At 38.8% G+C, this 20,085-nt stretch overlaps 1 protein-coding gene across 1 annotated transcript in view; it reads left to right on the top strand.

Annotated features, from left to right (window-relative positions):
* The first annotated feature begins 5,281 nt into the window (after positions 1-5,281).
* Positions 5,282-20,085, top strand: part of LOC133824267 (monooxygenase 1-like) — a 29,426-nt gene continuing 14,622 nt past the window's right edge. The window contains exons 1-4 of the mRNA XM_062257138.1: positions 5,282-5,364; positions 6,468-6,614; positions 6,715-6,765; positions 6,840-7,008. Coding sequence (XP_062113122.1) covers positions 5,282-5,364; positions 6,468-6,614; positions 6,715-6,765; positions 6,840-7,008 — 450 coding nt within the window. The remainder of the gene's footprint in view (positions 5,365-6,467; positions 6,615-6,714; positions 6,766-6,839; positions 7,009-20,085) is intronic.

Raw genomic sequence — 20,085 nt, forward strand, 5'->3', positions numbered from 1 at the left:
AGATATCTCCTATGAAAGGTGTAAAGCGGTTTGGGAAGAAAGGCAAGCTTAGTCCCCGATTCATAGGTCCTTTTGAGATATTGGACAAAGTGGGAGAAATTGCGTATAGACTAGCCCTACCGCCAGCACTAGCAGATAGTCACAATGTGTTCCACATCTCGATGCTACGCAAATATGTGTCAGACCCATCTCACGTCCTCAAGTACAATACGATAGCACTCCAGAAAGACTTAAGTTACAAGGAACGACCGGTTAGCATCCTAGATAGGGGGATGAAGCAGTTACGGTCCAAGAGCTTTCCTATAGTCAAAGTCCTATGGAGTAATAGTTCTGAACGAGAGGCAACGTGGGAGTTGGAGGAGGACATGCAAGGCCGGTATCCGGAATTACTTGGTAAGTAAATTTCGAGGACGAAATTCTTTTTAGTAGGGGAGAATTGTAGAGTCCAAGAACTTTACTTAGCTAAGTTAGATAGTAGTAATAGTATTATCTTTATGACTGTGGATTTTTGGTTCAGACCGGGATTTATTTGGACACAAATAGTAGTACTTGTAGATTTTCTAAGTTTAACCTATAGTTTAAGAATATTAATTTTAACCTAAGGTTTGATTAATATGACTGATATTGAGGATAATATTTAGTATACTATAAGGTTTAAATAAGAACCAATAGGATTATAGCACATGTTATGTATGGGTTATTAATGATTAAGTATTTTGAGGATTAAATTTATTAAGGGTAAAGTTTGAATGCTCTAAGGTTAGTCAGCAGCTTTGAAAACGTTTGAGGGCTTAGTCAAGGCTGTTTACTCAATTCAAATTAAGCTAAAAATGTGTAATTTCGTGTTTAAATAATCAGCGTATGCCGATATATCGCAGCACGAAGATACGAAAAACCCAAAACGATGCACGATTGCCTCAGGCATACTGGCCCAGGCGATATATCGCCTACAGGGGGCGATATATCGTCCCTCTCAGCACATTTGAAAGTTTTCAAAATCGTTTCCCATTCAAACCTTCAACCTCTTGATAAGTCCAGCATCTTTTTGAACGAGTCTTCAGCCTCTGCTGAACGATAATTCAAATTATTTTCACTTAAAAAGCCATTATTTTTATTCAAGTTAAATGAAGATCTCTTCATTCCTAAACTCTATAAATAGGACCTAGTACCCAGCCATTATTCATCTTTAACTCTAAGTTCAGAGGCTGCAAGTTGCTAGGTGAGTGTGAGAGTGTAAACACTTGGGTTGGGAATCATAAGCTTGATCATCATAAGCTTATCAAACACTTGGGAAGTAAGGTTTTATAGCATTTCGATTCAAGGTTTATATTGGTCTTACAAGTCTTCAAGGTATTTCCATACTCTAGTTCGTTGGTATTATTTTATTTAAGTTCTCATAGTCTTCTACTCAGCCTTCTAACCTTATTCTTTATTTTGGTTAGGAAATCTAAGAACTTGCACATAAGTTTTTGGTAAGTATATTCTCAATGGTATAGTCCTTCCATTCTTTTCATCCCTTCTTTTTCAATGTACTCACCTTGTTATAAATGGTTTTTAGGAGTGTTCCAAAGTCCCAACTCTGTCCTCATATCCCGGTAATTTTGGTAAGGAAAATAGGATAGGATTTATGTGCTATATGCTTTTTATATGTTATCTTATGATTTTTATGTTATGAAATGTGTTATGTTAAGTATGTTTGTAGGCTTGGGCATATGACCCATATGACTAACAAGCCCCAAATAGATTATGGGCATATGACTTGCTTAGCTAGCAAGACCCCACTAATCTAATGGGCATATGACTTGTTTAGTCTATGGGACCCCAAGTAATAATGGCCATTATAGTATGTATGTGTTATAAGTGTTATGTTATGTTTTTTTTATGTTTTTTTTATGAAATTATGTATATGGACTATGTGTTAGATTTTCCTTGCTGGGCATTAGGCTCATTCCTTTTTGTTTATATGTGAAGGAAAATAGACTTAGTGGCGGGAAAGGTTCTTGGAAGATTGGAGAATGTGTATTGAGGCGGAATGGATTCAAGAGCCGAGCGTTTTCGATTCGAGGATGTAGTTTTGTTTCTTATGGTTTTTACATGTATTTTTTGTATTTTATTATGTAAATCTCTTTTTAATTATGTCATGTTTTCATTTTAAAACAATGGGATCCCATATCCTAGCTTGAATTTTATGTAAGTTTAACTTTTTTTTTTTTTTTACAAGTTTCTTAATAAAGTTATGGTCTTTTCACTTGTAAGTTTTATTAAGGATTAGTATTTATGAATAGTTTTCGTTAATGGTCCAAAAGTCTAGAGTAGTTGGGTCATTACATGGCACCATGTTTTGCCATGACAATCAACAAAAGCCAAGGACAATCTCTTAAACATGCTGGCTTGTACCTCCCTAAGCAAGTATTCACCCACGGTCAATTATATGTTGATGTATCCTGAGTTACCACAAGAGAAGGATTGATCATACTAAATGCTGATGATGAGGTGGGAGACCCAACCTTAATAAAAAATATTGTTTACAAAGAAGTATTTCAAAATACTCACTCATAAAAAAACTATTTATTCTAGAAAATGATATAATAAAACTATTTGTACATAGTTCAATTCTATCTTTAGCAATATATATATATATATATATGTTGACGCGGTTCTTCGCCAACAAGAAATTAAGAAAAGAAGAGAAAGGGATTAGTGCTTAGGTTGAACCGAAACAGATATATGATCTTAGGAAATGAAATGGTGACTCAAGACACGTTTTTTAAGTGGTTCAAAGGTTAAAATCCTTCTACTCCACTAGTCAATATTATTGCTGTGTTCTGGGTATACGATTACAGGGTATTTCTTACAAGAGAGAATCCAACCCTTATTTACTCCCAGGGTCTCCATATTTATAGGAGAATGCACCTGGGAGTTGGTAAGAAGGTCATCCTGTGACCTTACCTATTGTATCAACTCTGTGACATTCATGATTAATTCCTAAACCTGACACATAAGTGTGGTCAAATCAATAGGTAAGGAGATAATGGGCCGCATGGCCCAACCCAGTCGTGGGTGTCTAAATACGCACGTTCCTACTGCGTGTCCGAGAAGTCAGGGGCATATCAGACACGTGATGTCTGATATATGCACGTTTACCTTGCGTGTGTTGACTTTACAAAGGGTCATAGCCTCCAACTCTAGCTCATACCACGAGCTGGACACTTAACTCGACCTTCGGCCTTCAGAGTCCGGACTCAGTTCTCAGGCGATCTTGGTGAACCCTGGGGTTACCTCGAGCTAAGGAGGCACGATCTTATGATGGCAGCTCCGGTCTTGGGGATGTCCACGAGATAACCATGATTAGGCCGCAGCTCAGCTCGCTAAACAGCCCGTGGGAAAATCAGGGCGTACAATATATATATATATATTGAAGCTACATGTGTTTATATTATTGTAAATTACAATATCAACTTCATTATACAAACATAGTAGTAAAAAATATATAAGTATTAACTAATTTCAATATTATTCATTACCTTATTTGTTTCACAACTCATCTAATCAAAATAATACTACATATGGTTTTTTTTCCCAAATAGCGAATTACATTAAGTCTTTTAATTATTTACTAAATATAATATTCATTGTTAATTTAAAATGATACTCAAACATCAAAAGTTCATGATCATATTATGTTACTCATTTGGTGAAAATGTTAACAACTCCTTAAGTTATAAATTCTACACCAAAAAATATAAAAAAAACTTAGAATTTTTACAAAAAAAAACTAAAATCTTATTTTCCAAAAAATAATTGTAATACTAATTATTATAAATACCGCGCGAGGCGCGGTTATATTGCCTAGTATATATATAATAAAAATATAACGTAGAGCATATAAAATAATACTAATATTAAATAAAAGCACACGTACAACAAGTAGTTTGGATTTTATTTTTGGTACTTTTATTATTTAGAATTTGTCGAAAACATGCATAAGGCTTGCTATATAAAGAACATTATCATGAAAATAAAATTACGGTCAAGATGTTCTTACGTATCCATATAAAGTGAAAATAAATCACTTACACACAATCTCCTAAAAAATATATTTTTTAATCATTATAAAAAATTGCGCAATGTGCAGCTAAGAGAACTTCTATTATTATTATTATTATTATTATTAATTTAATTTAAAATAATAATGACAATATTATGCCAATCAAATACTTTAAATAAATTTATATATTAAAATTATTATTTTTTAGTTATTATATATATTATATTAATACAATTTTTTCTTCTTTTTACTATATTAGATATATATTATGTTTTTCTTTTTAAAAAAAAATTAAATAACCGCACGAAAGACGGTTCTTACCTAGTTATATTATAATTCATAAGATATTTTTTACAATACATGATTGTCACGTCACATTTCCGTCCAGTTTTTTTATAGAATGTGATAAAATGAGCCATTTCCAATATTTTGTAATTAGGGGAATTCTTGTACGAAAAAAAATTGGTAATAAAAGTTCATAGACAAAAATGAATAGTTCAAGAAAGGTATTTACCAAATTATATTTTTATCCATAATGTAATAGGTTGTTTATGATTGTTGTCACATAAATTGATACTTTCCTAATGTATATTCAAATGGTAAGAAAGCGACAAACACGTGAGGCACTATTTCCCTTTATTGTATTGGTAATTATCAACTAATACTCCGTGAAATCTCAATGATTCTGGTTTTCATACAAGTGCTCAACTGAATTCTGTTGTGAAATAATAATAATATTATGTAAGTAGAGGACATGCGAATCATATTGCTTCATCATTTAATTAGCGTGTTCATTATATTATGCTACATTTATTCAAAGAAAAAGAAGAAGCTTTGGATATACATGTTTAAAAGCACTAGTATCCTAGTATAGATGTGCGGGAATAGAATGTAGCAAGATGATAATAATGTGGAAAGTCACAAGAAATTTATAGATTACACCGGAATATATATAGTAGAGAGAGTGTGTTCTACTTTTTTTATTGGCAAGAAAAGGACAAAAGTAAACCGATCGAGGAGGTATAAAGAGGAAGTTAATTTTTATTTGAAGTATATGGAAATAGAACAATTGTTTAAAGTTCACCAAATAGGCATTCAAAAACAAGATAATTACACTTGTTTAGTTCTTGTAATTAATTATACTTTTTTTTTAATCTTTTTCGTAAGGAAAATATTGAGAGCAAGCTAAATTTTACCAACTAGAGCGACAAAAGTGAAAGAGAAGGGATTATAATGGATAAGGAGGAGAATATCTGCGACATTGTAATTGTTGGGGCTGGAATTTGCGGTCTCTCCACTGCCCTTGCTCTTCACAGGTTTTCCTATAAATTTATTCTTAATTACTATACCTATAAATTAATATCTCTTATTTTTCTTTTTTATCTCTTTTAAAAACAATTTTAGTTATGATCAACAAATTAACAATTGTTATAAGAGTTTAATTGTTTGATATCTATACATATAAAAACACTTTGTTTTGTTTTGTTTTAATAAAATTAAAAAAAAAATCAAATGAAGTCCTCTTTATTTTTCATGAGCTATTTCTCATGTTGTTTTGTTTTATTAGTGGTTTAAATAAATAAATAAATAAAAAGTTAGGGTATTTTTTCTGGTAGGATCATAAGTTGTAATCCTAATTTTTTTATATAACGATATATATATATATATTGTAGTTATAGATGATTTCTTATAAATTTTTTAGAAATTCATAATTTAAGGTTTTTAAATAAGGATTCAAAAAGTCTATTGCATATGCATATAAAAACCGAAACACATTCGCGTCCAACAAACTATTTGAATATTGATTTCAGAATTCAAAATTATTTATAATTTTTTGAAAATTTGTGGGAGACCATGGTGGGAGATCTCTTACCACTACAATACACATTGTCACGTAAAAAAAAGTTACAATATATTCATGTGTCCAAAATAGAAAAATGACCCAATGACAAGTCCTTTTAGGGAGATCTAGTGCAATTTTTCTCTAAAATGTTGTGTTGATTGTGCTTAGTATAAAATAATATTTTAATTATAAATGGTGATGGCTAACTTATAATAACAAAAATTCTTAGTTTTAACAGTTTCTTTTGTTAACTTTAACGAAATATTTTAAATATTTAATGGAATATTCTTTTAAAACTAATTAAAAATTAATATTTATTAATTATATCAATATAAATTCAAATATTATAAAATATGTTTAGATATTTATTAATTATATTAATATAAATTCAAATGTTATAAAATATTATTATAATATCATTATTATAAAATAATTAATAATTTTTTTAAATAAAACTAAATAGATAAGGAAATTAATAAATGGCTTGAATAAATAATAACCATTGTACAATGATTTTGATAAATTGGATAATACATTAATAAAGTGTCAGATTTTAAATTTTTATATAATAAGCAGAAAAGGAATCAAAAGTGTGGTATTAGAGAGAGCGGAAACGATAAAAGCAAAAGGTGCAGGTATCATAGTTCACTCAAATGGCTGGCGTGCACTTGATCAACTTGGCATTGCTTCTAATCTCCGAAAAACTGCCATTCTCGTACAATCGTAAGCTAATTCTTCATTGTTTTTTCTTTAATTTTATATATATAATATCAAAATTTACATATATGAATACACAATTTTAAGGAATATTTAACAATTTCAGGGGTCAATATATTACAATCAACAGTGGTGTGCGGAAGAACTTAGCTATTGGGTGAGTTTATCAATTACTTTATATACATATATATAGTTTTATATATGTATTGAAGAAAAAAAATGTAATTACAGGAAGGGGGAATTACGATGTTTAAAACGAGCAGATGTGATAAGAAGTTTGGCTGAGAGTCTGCCACCTCAAACCCTACGATTTAATTCTCAAGTGTGTTCTGTTGAACTGAATCCCTTCACTTCTCATCCAATCATTCAGCTTCAGGATGGAACCCGTCTAAACCCAAAGGTCATAAATTTATCAATTTTAATTTTCTATCAACTCTTTCCTCTACTTTTCCTGTATAAATATATCAACTTTTTGCTTTTTTAGATATTTTCCTGTAAAAAAAAATCTGTTTTACCCAATTTCATATTTCTTCCATGTCCCACCAATTAATTACAATAATTGGTGGGACATAGAGGGAATAGAAAATTGGGGACAGCAGATTTTTTTTCATTTTGCTATAGGTGCTTGCTAATTTTTTTCTTTCTTTTTTGGTACGAAATGATTAATTGGTAAACAATTTTATTGTTAATTTTTTTCTAACTTCTATAGTTTATTATTTGAAAAAGTTATATTTTGGCACTCTCAAATAAAATTAATAATTTTTTTAAGGATAATAAACATAATGAAATTTTTTTAATTTTATTTCAAAATAAAAATAAATATTTATATAAATAATTTAAAAATTTTGTTATTGATTTTATCAACGTATGATAACAAGTAGTATATTAAAATCGATTTTACATAGACTAATATTTTAGTGTTAAATATCAATCACTAATTTTCTTTAGATCCAAGTTAAATAAATCAAGAAATCAAGAAATAAAGAAAAACAAATAAAGATTCAAGAAAATCAACTAATTACAAATTAAGAATTCAAATAATCCCAACAAAAAAATAATTCAAATATTTAATAAAAAACTAGGTTATTAATCTGCCCTGATCTTTATTTTAATGTTCTAATTGCTAGTGTTTTCACAAGGATTTTCCAAATCACAAGTAAATCGAACCAATAGATTAATTTCACTATTCCTATAAAAAAAATTAATCTATTAATAACAGTAAGTCTAGCCCTAATTTGACAATCTATAATGTCCTAGGTTATATTGATTAGGTCTAATGAGAGTTTTTCTTCCAAGTTCAACCTAAATTAGTAATTCAATTTCAAAGTTTATCACTCTTTCAAAAGTATTAAGCATAAACCAATATAAACAATATATATGAATATCAAAATAAAAAATTAAAAAGGAAACTTATTTATAAACATAGGTTCCATTAAAGACTTAGAAAAATAATTTAGTTCATAATCATAATGAAAAATGCCAAATAATAGTCACAAATCATGGTTTGAAATTTAAAAGAACAAGATAAAATGAAAAGGATATAACTAGTTTTTAGATACGTCTTCAATCTTCAAAATCCTCTTTTTTCTGGTGTTTTTCTCTCCAAAAACATGCTCTCCCCACGTTCAGATCTAATCTCATATGATAACCTAATGAAATATGAATTCCCCCTTAAATGGGCTTTAAAAAGCCTTTAAATAAGTTTAAGTAGCGATACCATGACCCCTTGCACGAAATCCACGAGCGCTCGAATGGCTTGTAGTCCAAACTATTTTTTTTATCTGACATTGTTCAGTAAACACATGCATAACTTTCTCATTCAAACTCCAAATGAGACAATTCAGCATGATTTAGAAAACTGAGAAAGAGATATACAATTTCTATTGCCCAAAATGTTCCCTAAAAATTCTTAAATCATAGTCAAAATTAGAGTTGAAGTTCTAGCTTTGTGCAACACGTACCAAGTTAATTCAAGACTTGAACGTGAAATCTTAGATTAAGCCCAAACTTCATTATTTTTTTTGAGATTTTCCATAAACACCAAATTAACTATTAATAATAAAAATTAAAGAAAATAAACCTAAAACGCATTAAACTAATGCAAATCCTAAGAAAAAGTCATGAAAACAACTCTATTTCATAGAGTTAACTCACTCTCAAACTTAAGATTTTGCTAGTCCCTAGCAAACATAAGGAAAAACTAACAACACTAACACAAACACGAGCCATGATTTAATCAAAAGTATAATTGGTCTCATAGATCATACATTAATATAATTCCAAGAAAAATCAAGATTCCACAACTATTAGAATTTTAACTCAAACCATGATAATTTCTCAAACTCCATTCTCATGTGTGTGTGCAATCAATCTCACTCAAGCACTAGCACCTAGATAAATTTATACACAAAAAGAACATATTTTTTAATTATTTTTTTATGATACCACTCCATAAGCTTATTATTTTTCAAACTAATATCCACTAATATAGATAAACACAAAATCACTGATCAATAGAACTTATTAAGCTTATAATGAATGGCTAAAGTTAAGGTGGATAAGTGTTGACGCCGTTTTTCGTCAAACAGTGAAAGAAGAGCACGCAAACAATAACTGAAAATGGCCAATTGAAATAAAACAATGTAAACACACGATTTTTACGTGGTTCAGCAGTTAAATCTGCCTAGTCCACGAGTCTTTGTTATTAAACTCAAGATTATCTCTAGGAATTCTTCAAGAATGAATTCTCCAGAGTTTTCTCTCCAGAATCAGAATTTCGGTCCTTTACAATGGTGCATGGCCTCTCTATTTATAGGGAAGGCTGCAGAATACTATCCCACATATTTTGTGTAGTTACTCTTTTTGTGTAAATAAAATAAATGGCTTTAAATGCCTATAATCAGATATAAAAGGAAACGTCTCCTGAAGATCAGGGGACGTATAATTGACCAAATAATATCCCATGATTCTAGGGGATTTACAATAATAAATGAGGATTACATCTCATATTTATAACACTTGTAGATATTCAAGGTGGTTATCGCGTATCTCTAAGGCTTTAGCCTCCCAGGTTTCCCGTCATCTATCGAGCTAGAAACATCTCCCGAGGCCACATGGCTTTCGAGATCATACGTGCGTCGAGCTCGGGACCCCTGATCCGAAGTCGTCCCTGAAGATGAGTGTGTTCCCGGAGCTATCTTTCGAGATCATGAATACTTTGAGGTCACCATACTCGAGGTCGTCTACATCCTGTAAGCTCGACATACAAACCTGGAGCATGATTCCATCCTTATGAGTCCGCTTATTTGCAAATCCAACTTTCGAGGTCATAATTTGCATAGCTCGAAATCTGGGTGTAACATCTTGCCCCCTCAAAAGTATTTGTTCGAATCCTGAGAGAATGAGACTTTTGAACTACTTTCTTTGAGAACTGTACCGTCATACACTCTTGAAAATGGACACGCGTCAATTGGGTATTGCTCATTTTTGGTACTTGAGTACCTTGAAAACACGCCCACGATCGTCCGTCTGACACCTTTTCGGCGCTATCTTGTCATTGATCCCTGACCATTGGATTTTGCAAGGATTTTGTTCAACGTTCCAGATTAACTCCTTTTTCCCACCTATATATACAAGACTCCACTCTTCACCTTCACTTTTACCTTCGTTCACCATAAGCAAGAAAAGAAGAAAAAAGAAAACCAGAGACCTCCCTAAAAGCTTCTGTCCCGCGCATGTTTTCTCGGCCAAAGAAACAAAGAAATCCTGGTCTGTTCGAGTCAGTGAGTTCTTATTTGTAACATTTTCTTCAATCGACAATCTCTCTGCAATCGGCGTTACTGTGTAAGTATGCAATTTTTGTTTTCCATTTTGTCAGTTTTTATTCACGCTGTTCTTGCTGTGTACGTGTATATACTGGTTTACGTCCTTAGCATAATACGATAGGAGGTTTTGATCAGATAAGCTCTTATACTTTTTTAGACTTCCATCCTGGATTTACATCTCTGGTCCATACCCAGTTTTGATGTTTGAATGAGGTTCTTATTTTCTGGGTTTTGAAAAAAAAATTAGGCGACGTTTCTTGTACACTAAGTTTTCGGGTAAAAACCCTTGTCCTTGATATATGCACGAAATCCAAGAATGCCTTTCCTGGTTAACCACCACTCTTCTTTCCCTTGAATTTCGGGATTTTCAAAAAATTATCCACGCTCCTTTTCTTTTTCGTGGAACACACGCCCTGACTCCTCAATAAGGGTCTTAATATTTAGTTTGTCTTGTTCCTAAATCTCCGAGCTCATCCCATCGAGCTCGTGATTCTTGCATGCATGACCCTCACCATTTTTTCTTTCTCGTTAGATGTCACAGAATCTGGAAAGACGGTGGGGGTCATTGCTGGCAATCCCTTACGAGCCAAAATCTCCGAGCCCAGAATTGCTGTTTGCCCGGAATCAACGTCGGATAAGAGAATACGAGCTTGCGCGCGAGCAAGAGGACATTCGAGCTCACTACCGCCGTCAGATAGATGAAGTCATAGAGGGGAAGAGGAGAGTTCTTCGGGAGGCCATCTATCCGGAATCCAATTCAGGTCCTAGGCCAATTCCTCTCGATCCTGCTTTGAAGGTTACTGTCGCATACCACCCCGGAGAGCTCAAATTTTCACTAATGGGGGAACCTTCATCCTCGCAGTCGAGGAGAGAGATGTTCGAGGCCGAGCTCTACTAGAGCTTGGTTACCACAACCAGTCAAATAACTGAAATCTTGGCTTTCCATGGCCCACCTTGAAGTGTCGAGCTCCGACTGGTCATGAACGGAGCTGCTTCGCCCCTGGCGGCCGCGACGCCACAGTGAAATATGCGGCATGGAGCCAGGAGCACATGAGGGCGGGAGCACTGCTGCCCTTGAAGTCTTTTTTCAAAGACTTTACTGATTTCGTTGGGTTGGCTCCGTTCCAACTCAACACCAATTCGTACAGGGTGCTGTCTGCCCTGAGGTCCTTGTACCACGAGCTGGGGTGGAAAGGACCTTCACCTCAAGAGATTTTATATCTCTTTTGTTTAAAAAGTAACCCCTCCCGAGCTCGGGGAGGGGATGGCTTTTACTACCTCTCGAGCTACCCCAAGGAGACGAAGGTTTTTGAGGATCTTCCCAACCACCCGCCTGATTTCAAAAGAGCCTTCTTCTGGACAGATGGCCTGTCCCCGTCTCGAAATTATTCGTTCAAGCGGATTCGTAAGTATTCTCGTTACCTTTATTTCTGTGCTCGGGACTTTAGTTCTTAAATCCATATTTAGTTGAAATGTGTCTCGCCTTTCAGCTAATTTTCAGCGTCCCACCCCTGATGAAGCAATGAAGGGGCACAGAGAGGCCTTGCTCCAACTCCCTTATGGCAGGAGGTCTCTCTCGTATCTATTACATGAGGGCAAGCTCCGAGCTTGTGGGCTGTTGGGAGAGGGCCAGTCAACCTCTGACTGGTCCAATAAAAAATATGAATTCTGGGAGGAGGTGCCACTGCCCACAGGCGCCCTTCCTCCGAGGAGAGAAACGAGGCCATCACTCCCAGTTCGCCTGAGGAGTCCGCGATCTGGGAATGAAGCCAATGATGAAGCTTCGAGCTCGAATTCAGATGAAGGTAAAGTCCTCCCTACTTCGAGAATGTGGTCCCCCACTTTACTAAAACACAGGCCCAATAGGTTAGTCTCGTGCCCACAGGATAGATACCACTTCTACATATGGAGTTGGGTAGATGACTGTGTCCATAGGTTTGATAGTGGGCTCGGGAAATACGACACCATGTACACCATGGACGAGGTGTGGAATGGGATAGCTGTGCAGTATGGAACCAATGGTTATAGGGACCTCTCGAGGTTATCACCTACTTATAGGGAAGGCACTCCCCCCGCCTCCTCTGAAGACGGGGGAATTTCATGGTCCCCAAGCTCGAGCTCGGGGGAGAGTTCCAGTTAGGTTTCTTCTATCATCACTCTATATGTCTGTGATACTGAAACAACTTGTGTGCTTCACTTTACTCACCGTGTTGTGACTTGTGCAGGCGAGATGGACTCTGACCTTGACACCCTCATCGACACTACTGGTGCCAAGAGGAGCAAACGCCCTAGGGCGGGGTCGCTGAAGACCGGCCAACCGGGCAAAGGCTCTAAGAGGTCCAAGAAAACACCTCCCCTTGCTCCGCCGGTTCCGAGCTCTGTTGCTGCGTCGACTACTCAGGCCGGCACTTCCACGACGGTGCCATCCTCGCAGGCCGTCGCCTCTGCGGTGGCACCGACTACGCTGGTTGGTGCCCCCATCCTGGTTGAGCCCCCACCTCCTGTGGTGGGTCAATCATCCTCTGCTCCGCTTTCCAAAAGGCCTTCTGCTTCCCGAGTTCAGAAGCTATCAATCTCCACCCATATGGACGCATATGCGGTGGACAATGCTGCTGGGTCCCATGGATCCACGCTGGTCTCGGATGTCATGTCCCGGATCGGCCAGAGCTATGACAGCCTCGAAGCTCCCCAGTGGCAGTGCTTAAATGATACCCGAGACTGCACTGCTCTTTATGAGAAGAGTATCGAGCACACTGCCGCGGTAAGCATTCTTCTATACTCCTTCCTTTTCTACTTGTAATCATACTGACCTGGAGCTAATGGTGGTTTACTTCTTTTTCAGGCTCTTGCCTTCACTGCTCAGCTCAATTACCAGTTGAACCATGAGATCCATTCGAGCAAGATTCATGCTCAGGAGGTGAAAGATCTTCACCTCAAGGCGAGCGATGATCTGAAGGCGGCGAATGCGAAGCTCGAGGCGGGAGTTAAGGAGCGTGAGGGTATAGCCACCTAGCTCGGGAAGTTGAAGGCTGAGCTCGAGGAGCATAAAAAAGAGATCATCCAGCTTCGGGAGACCAATAAGAAGCTTGAAGAGGACAAGGCCGCCACCTTCGACATCATGGAGGATGCAAAAGCTCGTCTCCTTGCCGAGTACAAAGAGAAGAAAGAGAAGGCGGTCGACTCGGCCATGTACCGGATGTGGGCCTACAATGAAGATCTGGACACCAGCTTCTTAGGTCCTCACGAGGTGCCACTTCTTGAAAGGTGGAATGATCAGCTCGAGAAGGAAGAAGCTGAACAGCTCGAGAAGGAGAAGGCTGAGCAGCTCGAGAAGGAAAAGGTTGTTCGGGACGCCGTTTCGGGGGGAGTTCAGGAGGATAGTCATGCTATTCGTCCTGAGGAATCCGATGCTGCAGATGCTGGGAAGGCCAAGGAGACTCCTCTTCCTTGAATCTGATCTCAGGGAGATCATTTATTGGGGCTGCGTCCCCCTAGTTTGTAATTATTTTAATTTATGCCCACGGGGCTGATACAATTTCTTTAACTATTCTTTTACAAGCTTTACATTTCTTGGCTCGAAATATTTTGTACATTTTATGTTGATGAATCAGTTATGTTTATTTATTCATGTAAACATAGTTTGGATTTTAGGCTCGAAACTCGATGCATTCATGCATAGTTTGTTCGAATTATCCGCTTCCGACCTCGTTATTTATCAAGGTCGGATATTACTTTAACCATGAACCCGGAAGTACTTATATGGTATGTAACGTATATGATTTGGTTGTATCTTTTTGTTTAGTCACTTTTCCTCATCCTCAGTTTTTGCTCCGAGGTTAAGAGTTCGAAACTATTTTTCTTTAAGATATTCCAGCCTTGATCTCGACTCATCTCGAAGTAGGTTGTGGTTCCTACTTATCATCGATTAATTTTTTGGCCGGTTTGTTCCAAACCTGTTAAGTTTGCACATCTGGTTAACTCCAAATGTTTTAGGTTTTTGATGGTTCGGTTATGTCCGAACTATCTAAGCTCGCGTATTTAGTTACATCCAAATACTTTATGTTTTTGATAATTCGGTTATGTCCGATCTATCTAAGCTTGCGTACTTGGTTAAATCCAAATACTTTATGTTTTTGATAATTCAGTTTTGTCCGAACTATCTAAGCTTGCGTACTTGGTTATATCCAAATACTTTTTGATAATTCGGTTATGTCTGAACTATCTAAGCTCGCGTACTTGGTTACATCCAAATACTTTATATATATATTTTTTATTTTTTAAGCTGATGGTATATATACCAATGATGCCCCCTTAATATCCTATGAGTGTGACCATAGGTTATTAAATTAAGAGAGATTGCAAAAATAAAAAACAAAAAGAGATTACATATTTAACAAAATAGATCTTTTATTTGATGGAATTCAAAAACAGACAAGCTAATACATATAGAAAATCATGGTTACAGGCAACACACTTCCTACACTACTGATAGTAAGGTCTAAGGTGTTCGCCATTCCATGCTCGCGGTACTAGGCTCCCGTCCAATCTCGCAAGTTTGTATACGCCGGGTCGGATGACTGACTCTATCTGGTATGGTCCTTCCCAGTTCGGCCCGAGCACTCCAGCTGCTGGATCTCGGGTCGCTAAGAATACGCGTCTCAACACCAGATCTCCCATTCTGAACTTTCGATCTCGAACCCTCTTGTTGAAATATCTGATAGTGCGTTGCTGGTAAGCATCATTTCTCAGTTGAGCCTCTTCTCTTTTCTCTTCGATCAAGTCTAGGTTTTCTTCGAGCTTAGTGTGATTTGAATTTTGATCGTAAATTTGAGTTCGGATCGTTGGGATTTCGACCTCGATGGGCAACATTGCCTCGCAGCCGTATGCTAGAGAGAACGGGGTATGTCCTGTTGATGTCCGAGCTGTGGTCCTATACCCCCAAAGGACTTGAGGCAACTCCTCGGGCCATCGTCCCTTTGCTTCCTCCAACTTTTTCTTTAGAGAACTTTTGAGAGTTTTGTTAACGGCTTCGACCTGACCATTCGCTTGAGGGTGAGCCACTGATGAAAAACTCTTTATTATGCCGTTCTTTTCACAAAAGTTGGTGAACAAATCGCAATCGAACTGGGTTCCGTTATCGGATACGATCTTCCTCGGTACTCCGTATCGGCATACGATGTTCTTTACCACGAAATCAAGGATCTTTTTCGAAGTTATGGTCGCCAATGGTTCAGCCTCCGTCCATTTCGTGAAGTAATCAACGGCGACTGCAGCATATTTTACTCCGCCTTTGCCAGTCGGGAGAGAGCCTATGAGGTCGATGCCCCATACCGCGAAAGGCCATGGGGATGTCAACATGGTCAGTTCGGATGGTGGAGCTCGGGGTATCGTGGCGAATCTCTGGCATTTGTCGCACTTCTTCACATACTCGAAAGAATCTGTTTTAATGGTTGGCCTGAAATATCCCTGGCGTATGATCTTCTTGGACAGGCTATGCCCCCCGGTGTGGTCTCCGCAGAACCCTTCATGAATTTCTTCAATGATTTTCTTAGCATGGAATATCCCCTTCTGTATAGCTTTCCGTCTAAAATGGTGTACCGAGGAAGTTGATACATCAACTTTCGAGCCTAATTCCGATCTTTTGGAAGAATTCCGTTTTCGAGGTAATCAACTATTGGGGTCATCCAGGTTGGCTCTGTTTCGATCATACACACATCTTCCTCTTCCGGCTCACTAAATGCTGGGTGTTGATAGGTGTTCTATGGGTATAACATTCAGCTCTTCATTTTCGGCGGAGGTGGCGAGTCGAGCTAAGGCATCTGCATTTGAGTTTTGTTCTCGGGGAACCTGTTCGATTGCATAAAACTCGAAATACTCTAATGCGGATTTCGCCTTCTCCAGATAAGCTGCCATTCTTGTGCCACGAGCCTGGTATTCTCCCAAAATTTGATTAACTACGAGCTGGGAGTCACTATAGCAATGTATAGCTTTAGCCTTGAGCTCTTTTGCTATTCGTAGTCCCGCGAGTAGAGCCTCGTACTCGGCCTCATTATTCGATGCTTTAAAGCCAAATCTTAAAGCGGAGTGAAATTTACTCCCTTCGGGGGTGATCAGAATAACCCCTGCCCCTGCTCCGTTTTCATTTGACAAGCCGTCGACGTAAAGTTTCCATAGCTCGTGGGTCGCGGTTATTACCTCGTCGTCGGCTATTCCAATACATTCCACTATAAAGTCCGCCAATGCCTGTGCCTTAATGGTCTTCCTCGGATGGTAGGTGATCTTGAACTGTCCGAGCTCAACAGCCCATTTAAGAAGTCGACCTGAAGCTTCTGGTTTAGACAGGACCTGTCTAAGTGGTTGATCTGTCAGTACATGAATGGGATGTGCCTGAAAGTAGGGGCGAAGCTTACGAGATGAATGAATTAGACTAAGGGCGAGTTTCTCCATCAATGGATATCTTGACTCTGCTCCCAGTAATCTTTTACTGATGTAGTAGACGAGTTTTTGCACCCTTTCTTCTTCTCGAACGAGCACTGCGCTTATCGCGTGTTCGGTGGTTGAGAGGTATAGGTACAATACTTCTCCCGTCTCAGGTTTTGACAGGATGGGTGGTTCAGCTAGGTGCTTTTTGAGCTCCTGAAAGGCCAGCTCACACTCCTCTGTCCATTCAAACTTCTTACTTCCTCTCAATAAGTTGAAGAATGGAAGGCCACGATCCGTTGATTTCGAGATGAATCTGCTTAGGGCTGCCATCCTGCCAGTCAAGCTTTGGACATCTTTATGCTTCAGAGGTGAAGGCATGTCAATCAGGGCCTTGATCTTGTCGGGGTTAGCCTCGATTCCACGAGAATTCACAATAAAGCCCAGAAATTTCCCGAAGATACCCCAAAAGTGCACTTCTGAGGATTTAGCTTCATGTTGTATTTTCTGAGCACGCCGAAGCACTCTTCGAGGTCATCAACATGGTTCTTGTTAAGTTGACACTTGACAAGCATGTCATCAACATAAACCTCCATGTTGTTCCCAATTTGTTCCGAAAACATCATGTTTACGAGCCGCTGGTACGTGGCTCCAGCATTCTTGAGTCCGAACGGCATGACATTGTAGCAGTAGAGCCCTTTATCTGTGATGAAGCTCGTATGTTCTTGGTCGGGGGCATGCATGGGAATCTGGTTATATCCAGAATAGGCATCCATGAATGACATTAGGCCATGCCCCGCCGTGGCATCCACGAGCTGATCAATCATTGGCAGCGGAAAACAGTCTTTTGGGCAAGCTTTGTTGAGATCCGAGTAGTCAATACAGGTTCTCCACATCCAATTGGGCTTTGGGACCAACACCGGATTGGCCACCCAGTCAGGGTAAAAGGCATCCCTAATGAAATGGTTTGCTTTTAACCTGTCAACTTCCTCCTTTAATGCTTTCTTTCTGTCTTCGTCCAGCTGTCTTCGTTTTTGTTGCTTCGGGGGGAAGCTTTTGTCTATGTTCAGTGCGTGGCTCGCTACATTTGGACTTATCCCCACCATGTATGAGTGTGACCACGCGAAGACATCCTGGTTTTCCTTCAGAAAGCAAATTAATTGCTATTTTGTCTTATCTGGGAGGTGTTTCCCGACCTTCACCTTTCTCAAGGGTCCAGCTTCCTCGAGCTGGATTTCTTCGAGCTCCTCTAGAGGTTCGAGGTCAACTTTCTCCTCAATCCTTGGATCAATCTCCTCGTTGATTTCTAAGACCGTTCCATCTTTATTTTGTATGATAACGTGTGCCTGAGCGCTCGTTTGCTTCTTTCCCCTCAAGGAGATGCTATAGCATTCCCTCCCTGCCAGTTGGTCTCCTTTTAATGTCCCGATTCCACTAGGGGTCGGGAACTTAAGGGCCAGATGCCTTACAGATGAAACTGCCCCCAGCCCGACCAGGACGGGTCTCCCGAGCAGCACATTGTAGGCAGATGGTAAATCTACTACCACAAACTCCATTATCTTGGTCACCGAGACTGGGTAGTCTCCCAAGGTCACAGGGAGCTCAATGGATCCCATACAGGCAGTTCCTTCTCCTGAAAAGTCGTACAAAGTAGTTGCACATGCCTTCAGGTCGCGAAGGGAGAGTCCCATTTTCTCGAGGGTTGCTTTGTAAAGAATGTTGACTGAGCTCCCATTATCTATGAGAACTCGGCGGACTCTTTTGTTGGCGAGCTGAAGAGTAATAACCAGCGGATCATGATGTGGGAACTGAACATGGGAGGCGTCCTCCTCATTGAAGGTTATGGGTTGTGTTTCAATCCTCTGGCTTTTAGGGGCCCTAGGTTCGGGTTCATAAGGAGACCCGTCCCCTGTCTTAAGCTCGTTAACATATCTCTTTTGGGCATTCCTGCCCCCTCCTGCGAGATGAGGCCCTCCCGAGATGGTTATTACGTCCTCTCCATCTATCGGGGGGGGGGGGGGGGGGCTGTCCTCTTCCCGAGATCGGGAGTTATTATTTTGTGTCGTCGGAGGCGCGGCTACTCTCTGGCTTGCGGCCGTCTGACCAGTGTTCTGGTTTTTGACATACTACCAGAAGTAACCTCTCGAGATCAACCCTTCGATCTCGTCCTTCAGTTGTCGACATTCATCAGTTGTGTGTCCGGTGTCTCTGTGGAACCGGCAATACTTACTGGAATCCCTCTTGGATTTTTGATTTCTCATTGGGTCCGGACGCCTGAAGGGGACCTGGTTTTCATTAGCCAGGTATATGTTTTCCCGAGACTCGCTGAGCTCGGTGTGCACTTTATAGACGGAGAAATACCTCTCTCCTTTCTTTTTCTTTCCTCCCTCAGCTTCGGGATTATTTCCTTCATTCTTTTTCCTCTTGGAGGGATTCTCCGAGGTAGGCTGTGGAGCTGCTGGGTCAGCCGAGGTTGAGCCAAAGTTGATGTTTATCGTTGTAGTTTCGGTCTGCGAGGTCGCTTTGAGCGTTTACCTCGCCTCCTCTACATTGACAAATCTCTGCGCACGTCTGTTAAACTCGGTTATCGACCTCACCGGTTTCCCTTGCATGTCATCCCAAAGGGCACTTCCGGGTAAAACACCAGCTTGGATAGCCATTAAGTGCCCACTGTCATCCACGTCCCGAGCTCGGGCGACTTCCAGATTAAATCTTGTCAAGTAACTTTTCAGTGTTTCGCCCGGCTGTTGTCGGACATTAGTTAGGGTGGATGCCTCTGGTTTGACTCCCATCATAGCTCGGAACTGCTTCTTAAAGTCTCTAGACAACTGCTCCCACGAAGTTATTGAGTGTCTTTTATATTTTTCGAACCAACTTTTGGCAGGTCCTGCCAATGATGTTGGAAACAACATGCACCTGAGCTTGTAACCCACGTTACTGGCTCTCATAATAGTGTTGAACGTACTCAGGTGACTACATGGGTCGGTCTTTCCTTCGAACGCTGGGACATGAGGAATCTGGAACCCTTGAGGAAATTGAGTGTTGGAAATATGGGGAGCAAACGGCTCGAGCTCCTCATCAGAGTCCTCATATCGACCCAATCCTCGTTCATTCTTCAAAAGCCTAAAGGCTTTTTCGAGCTGATCGATTATTTCTTGGACTGGGTCAGTAAGAAGTGCTGTCTGGAATTGACTGTCATTGATCGTGATTCCAGGTTCGCGTCTCCGCGAGGG

This window comes from Humulus lupulus, chromosome 1 (genome assembly GCF_963169125.1).
Source record: "Humulus lupulus chromosome 1, drHumLupu1.1, whole genome shotgun sequence".
In the NCBI taxonomy this organism is placed as follows: Eukaryota; Viridiplantae; Streptophyta; class Magnoliopsida; order Rosales; family Cannabaceae; genus Humulus; species Humulus lupulus.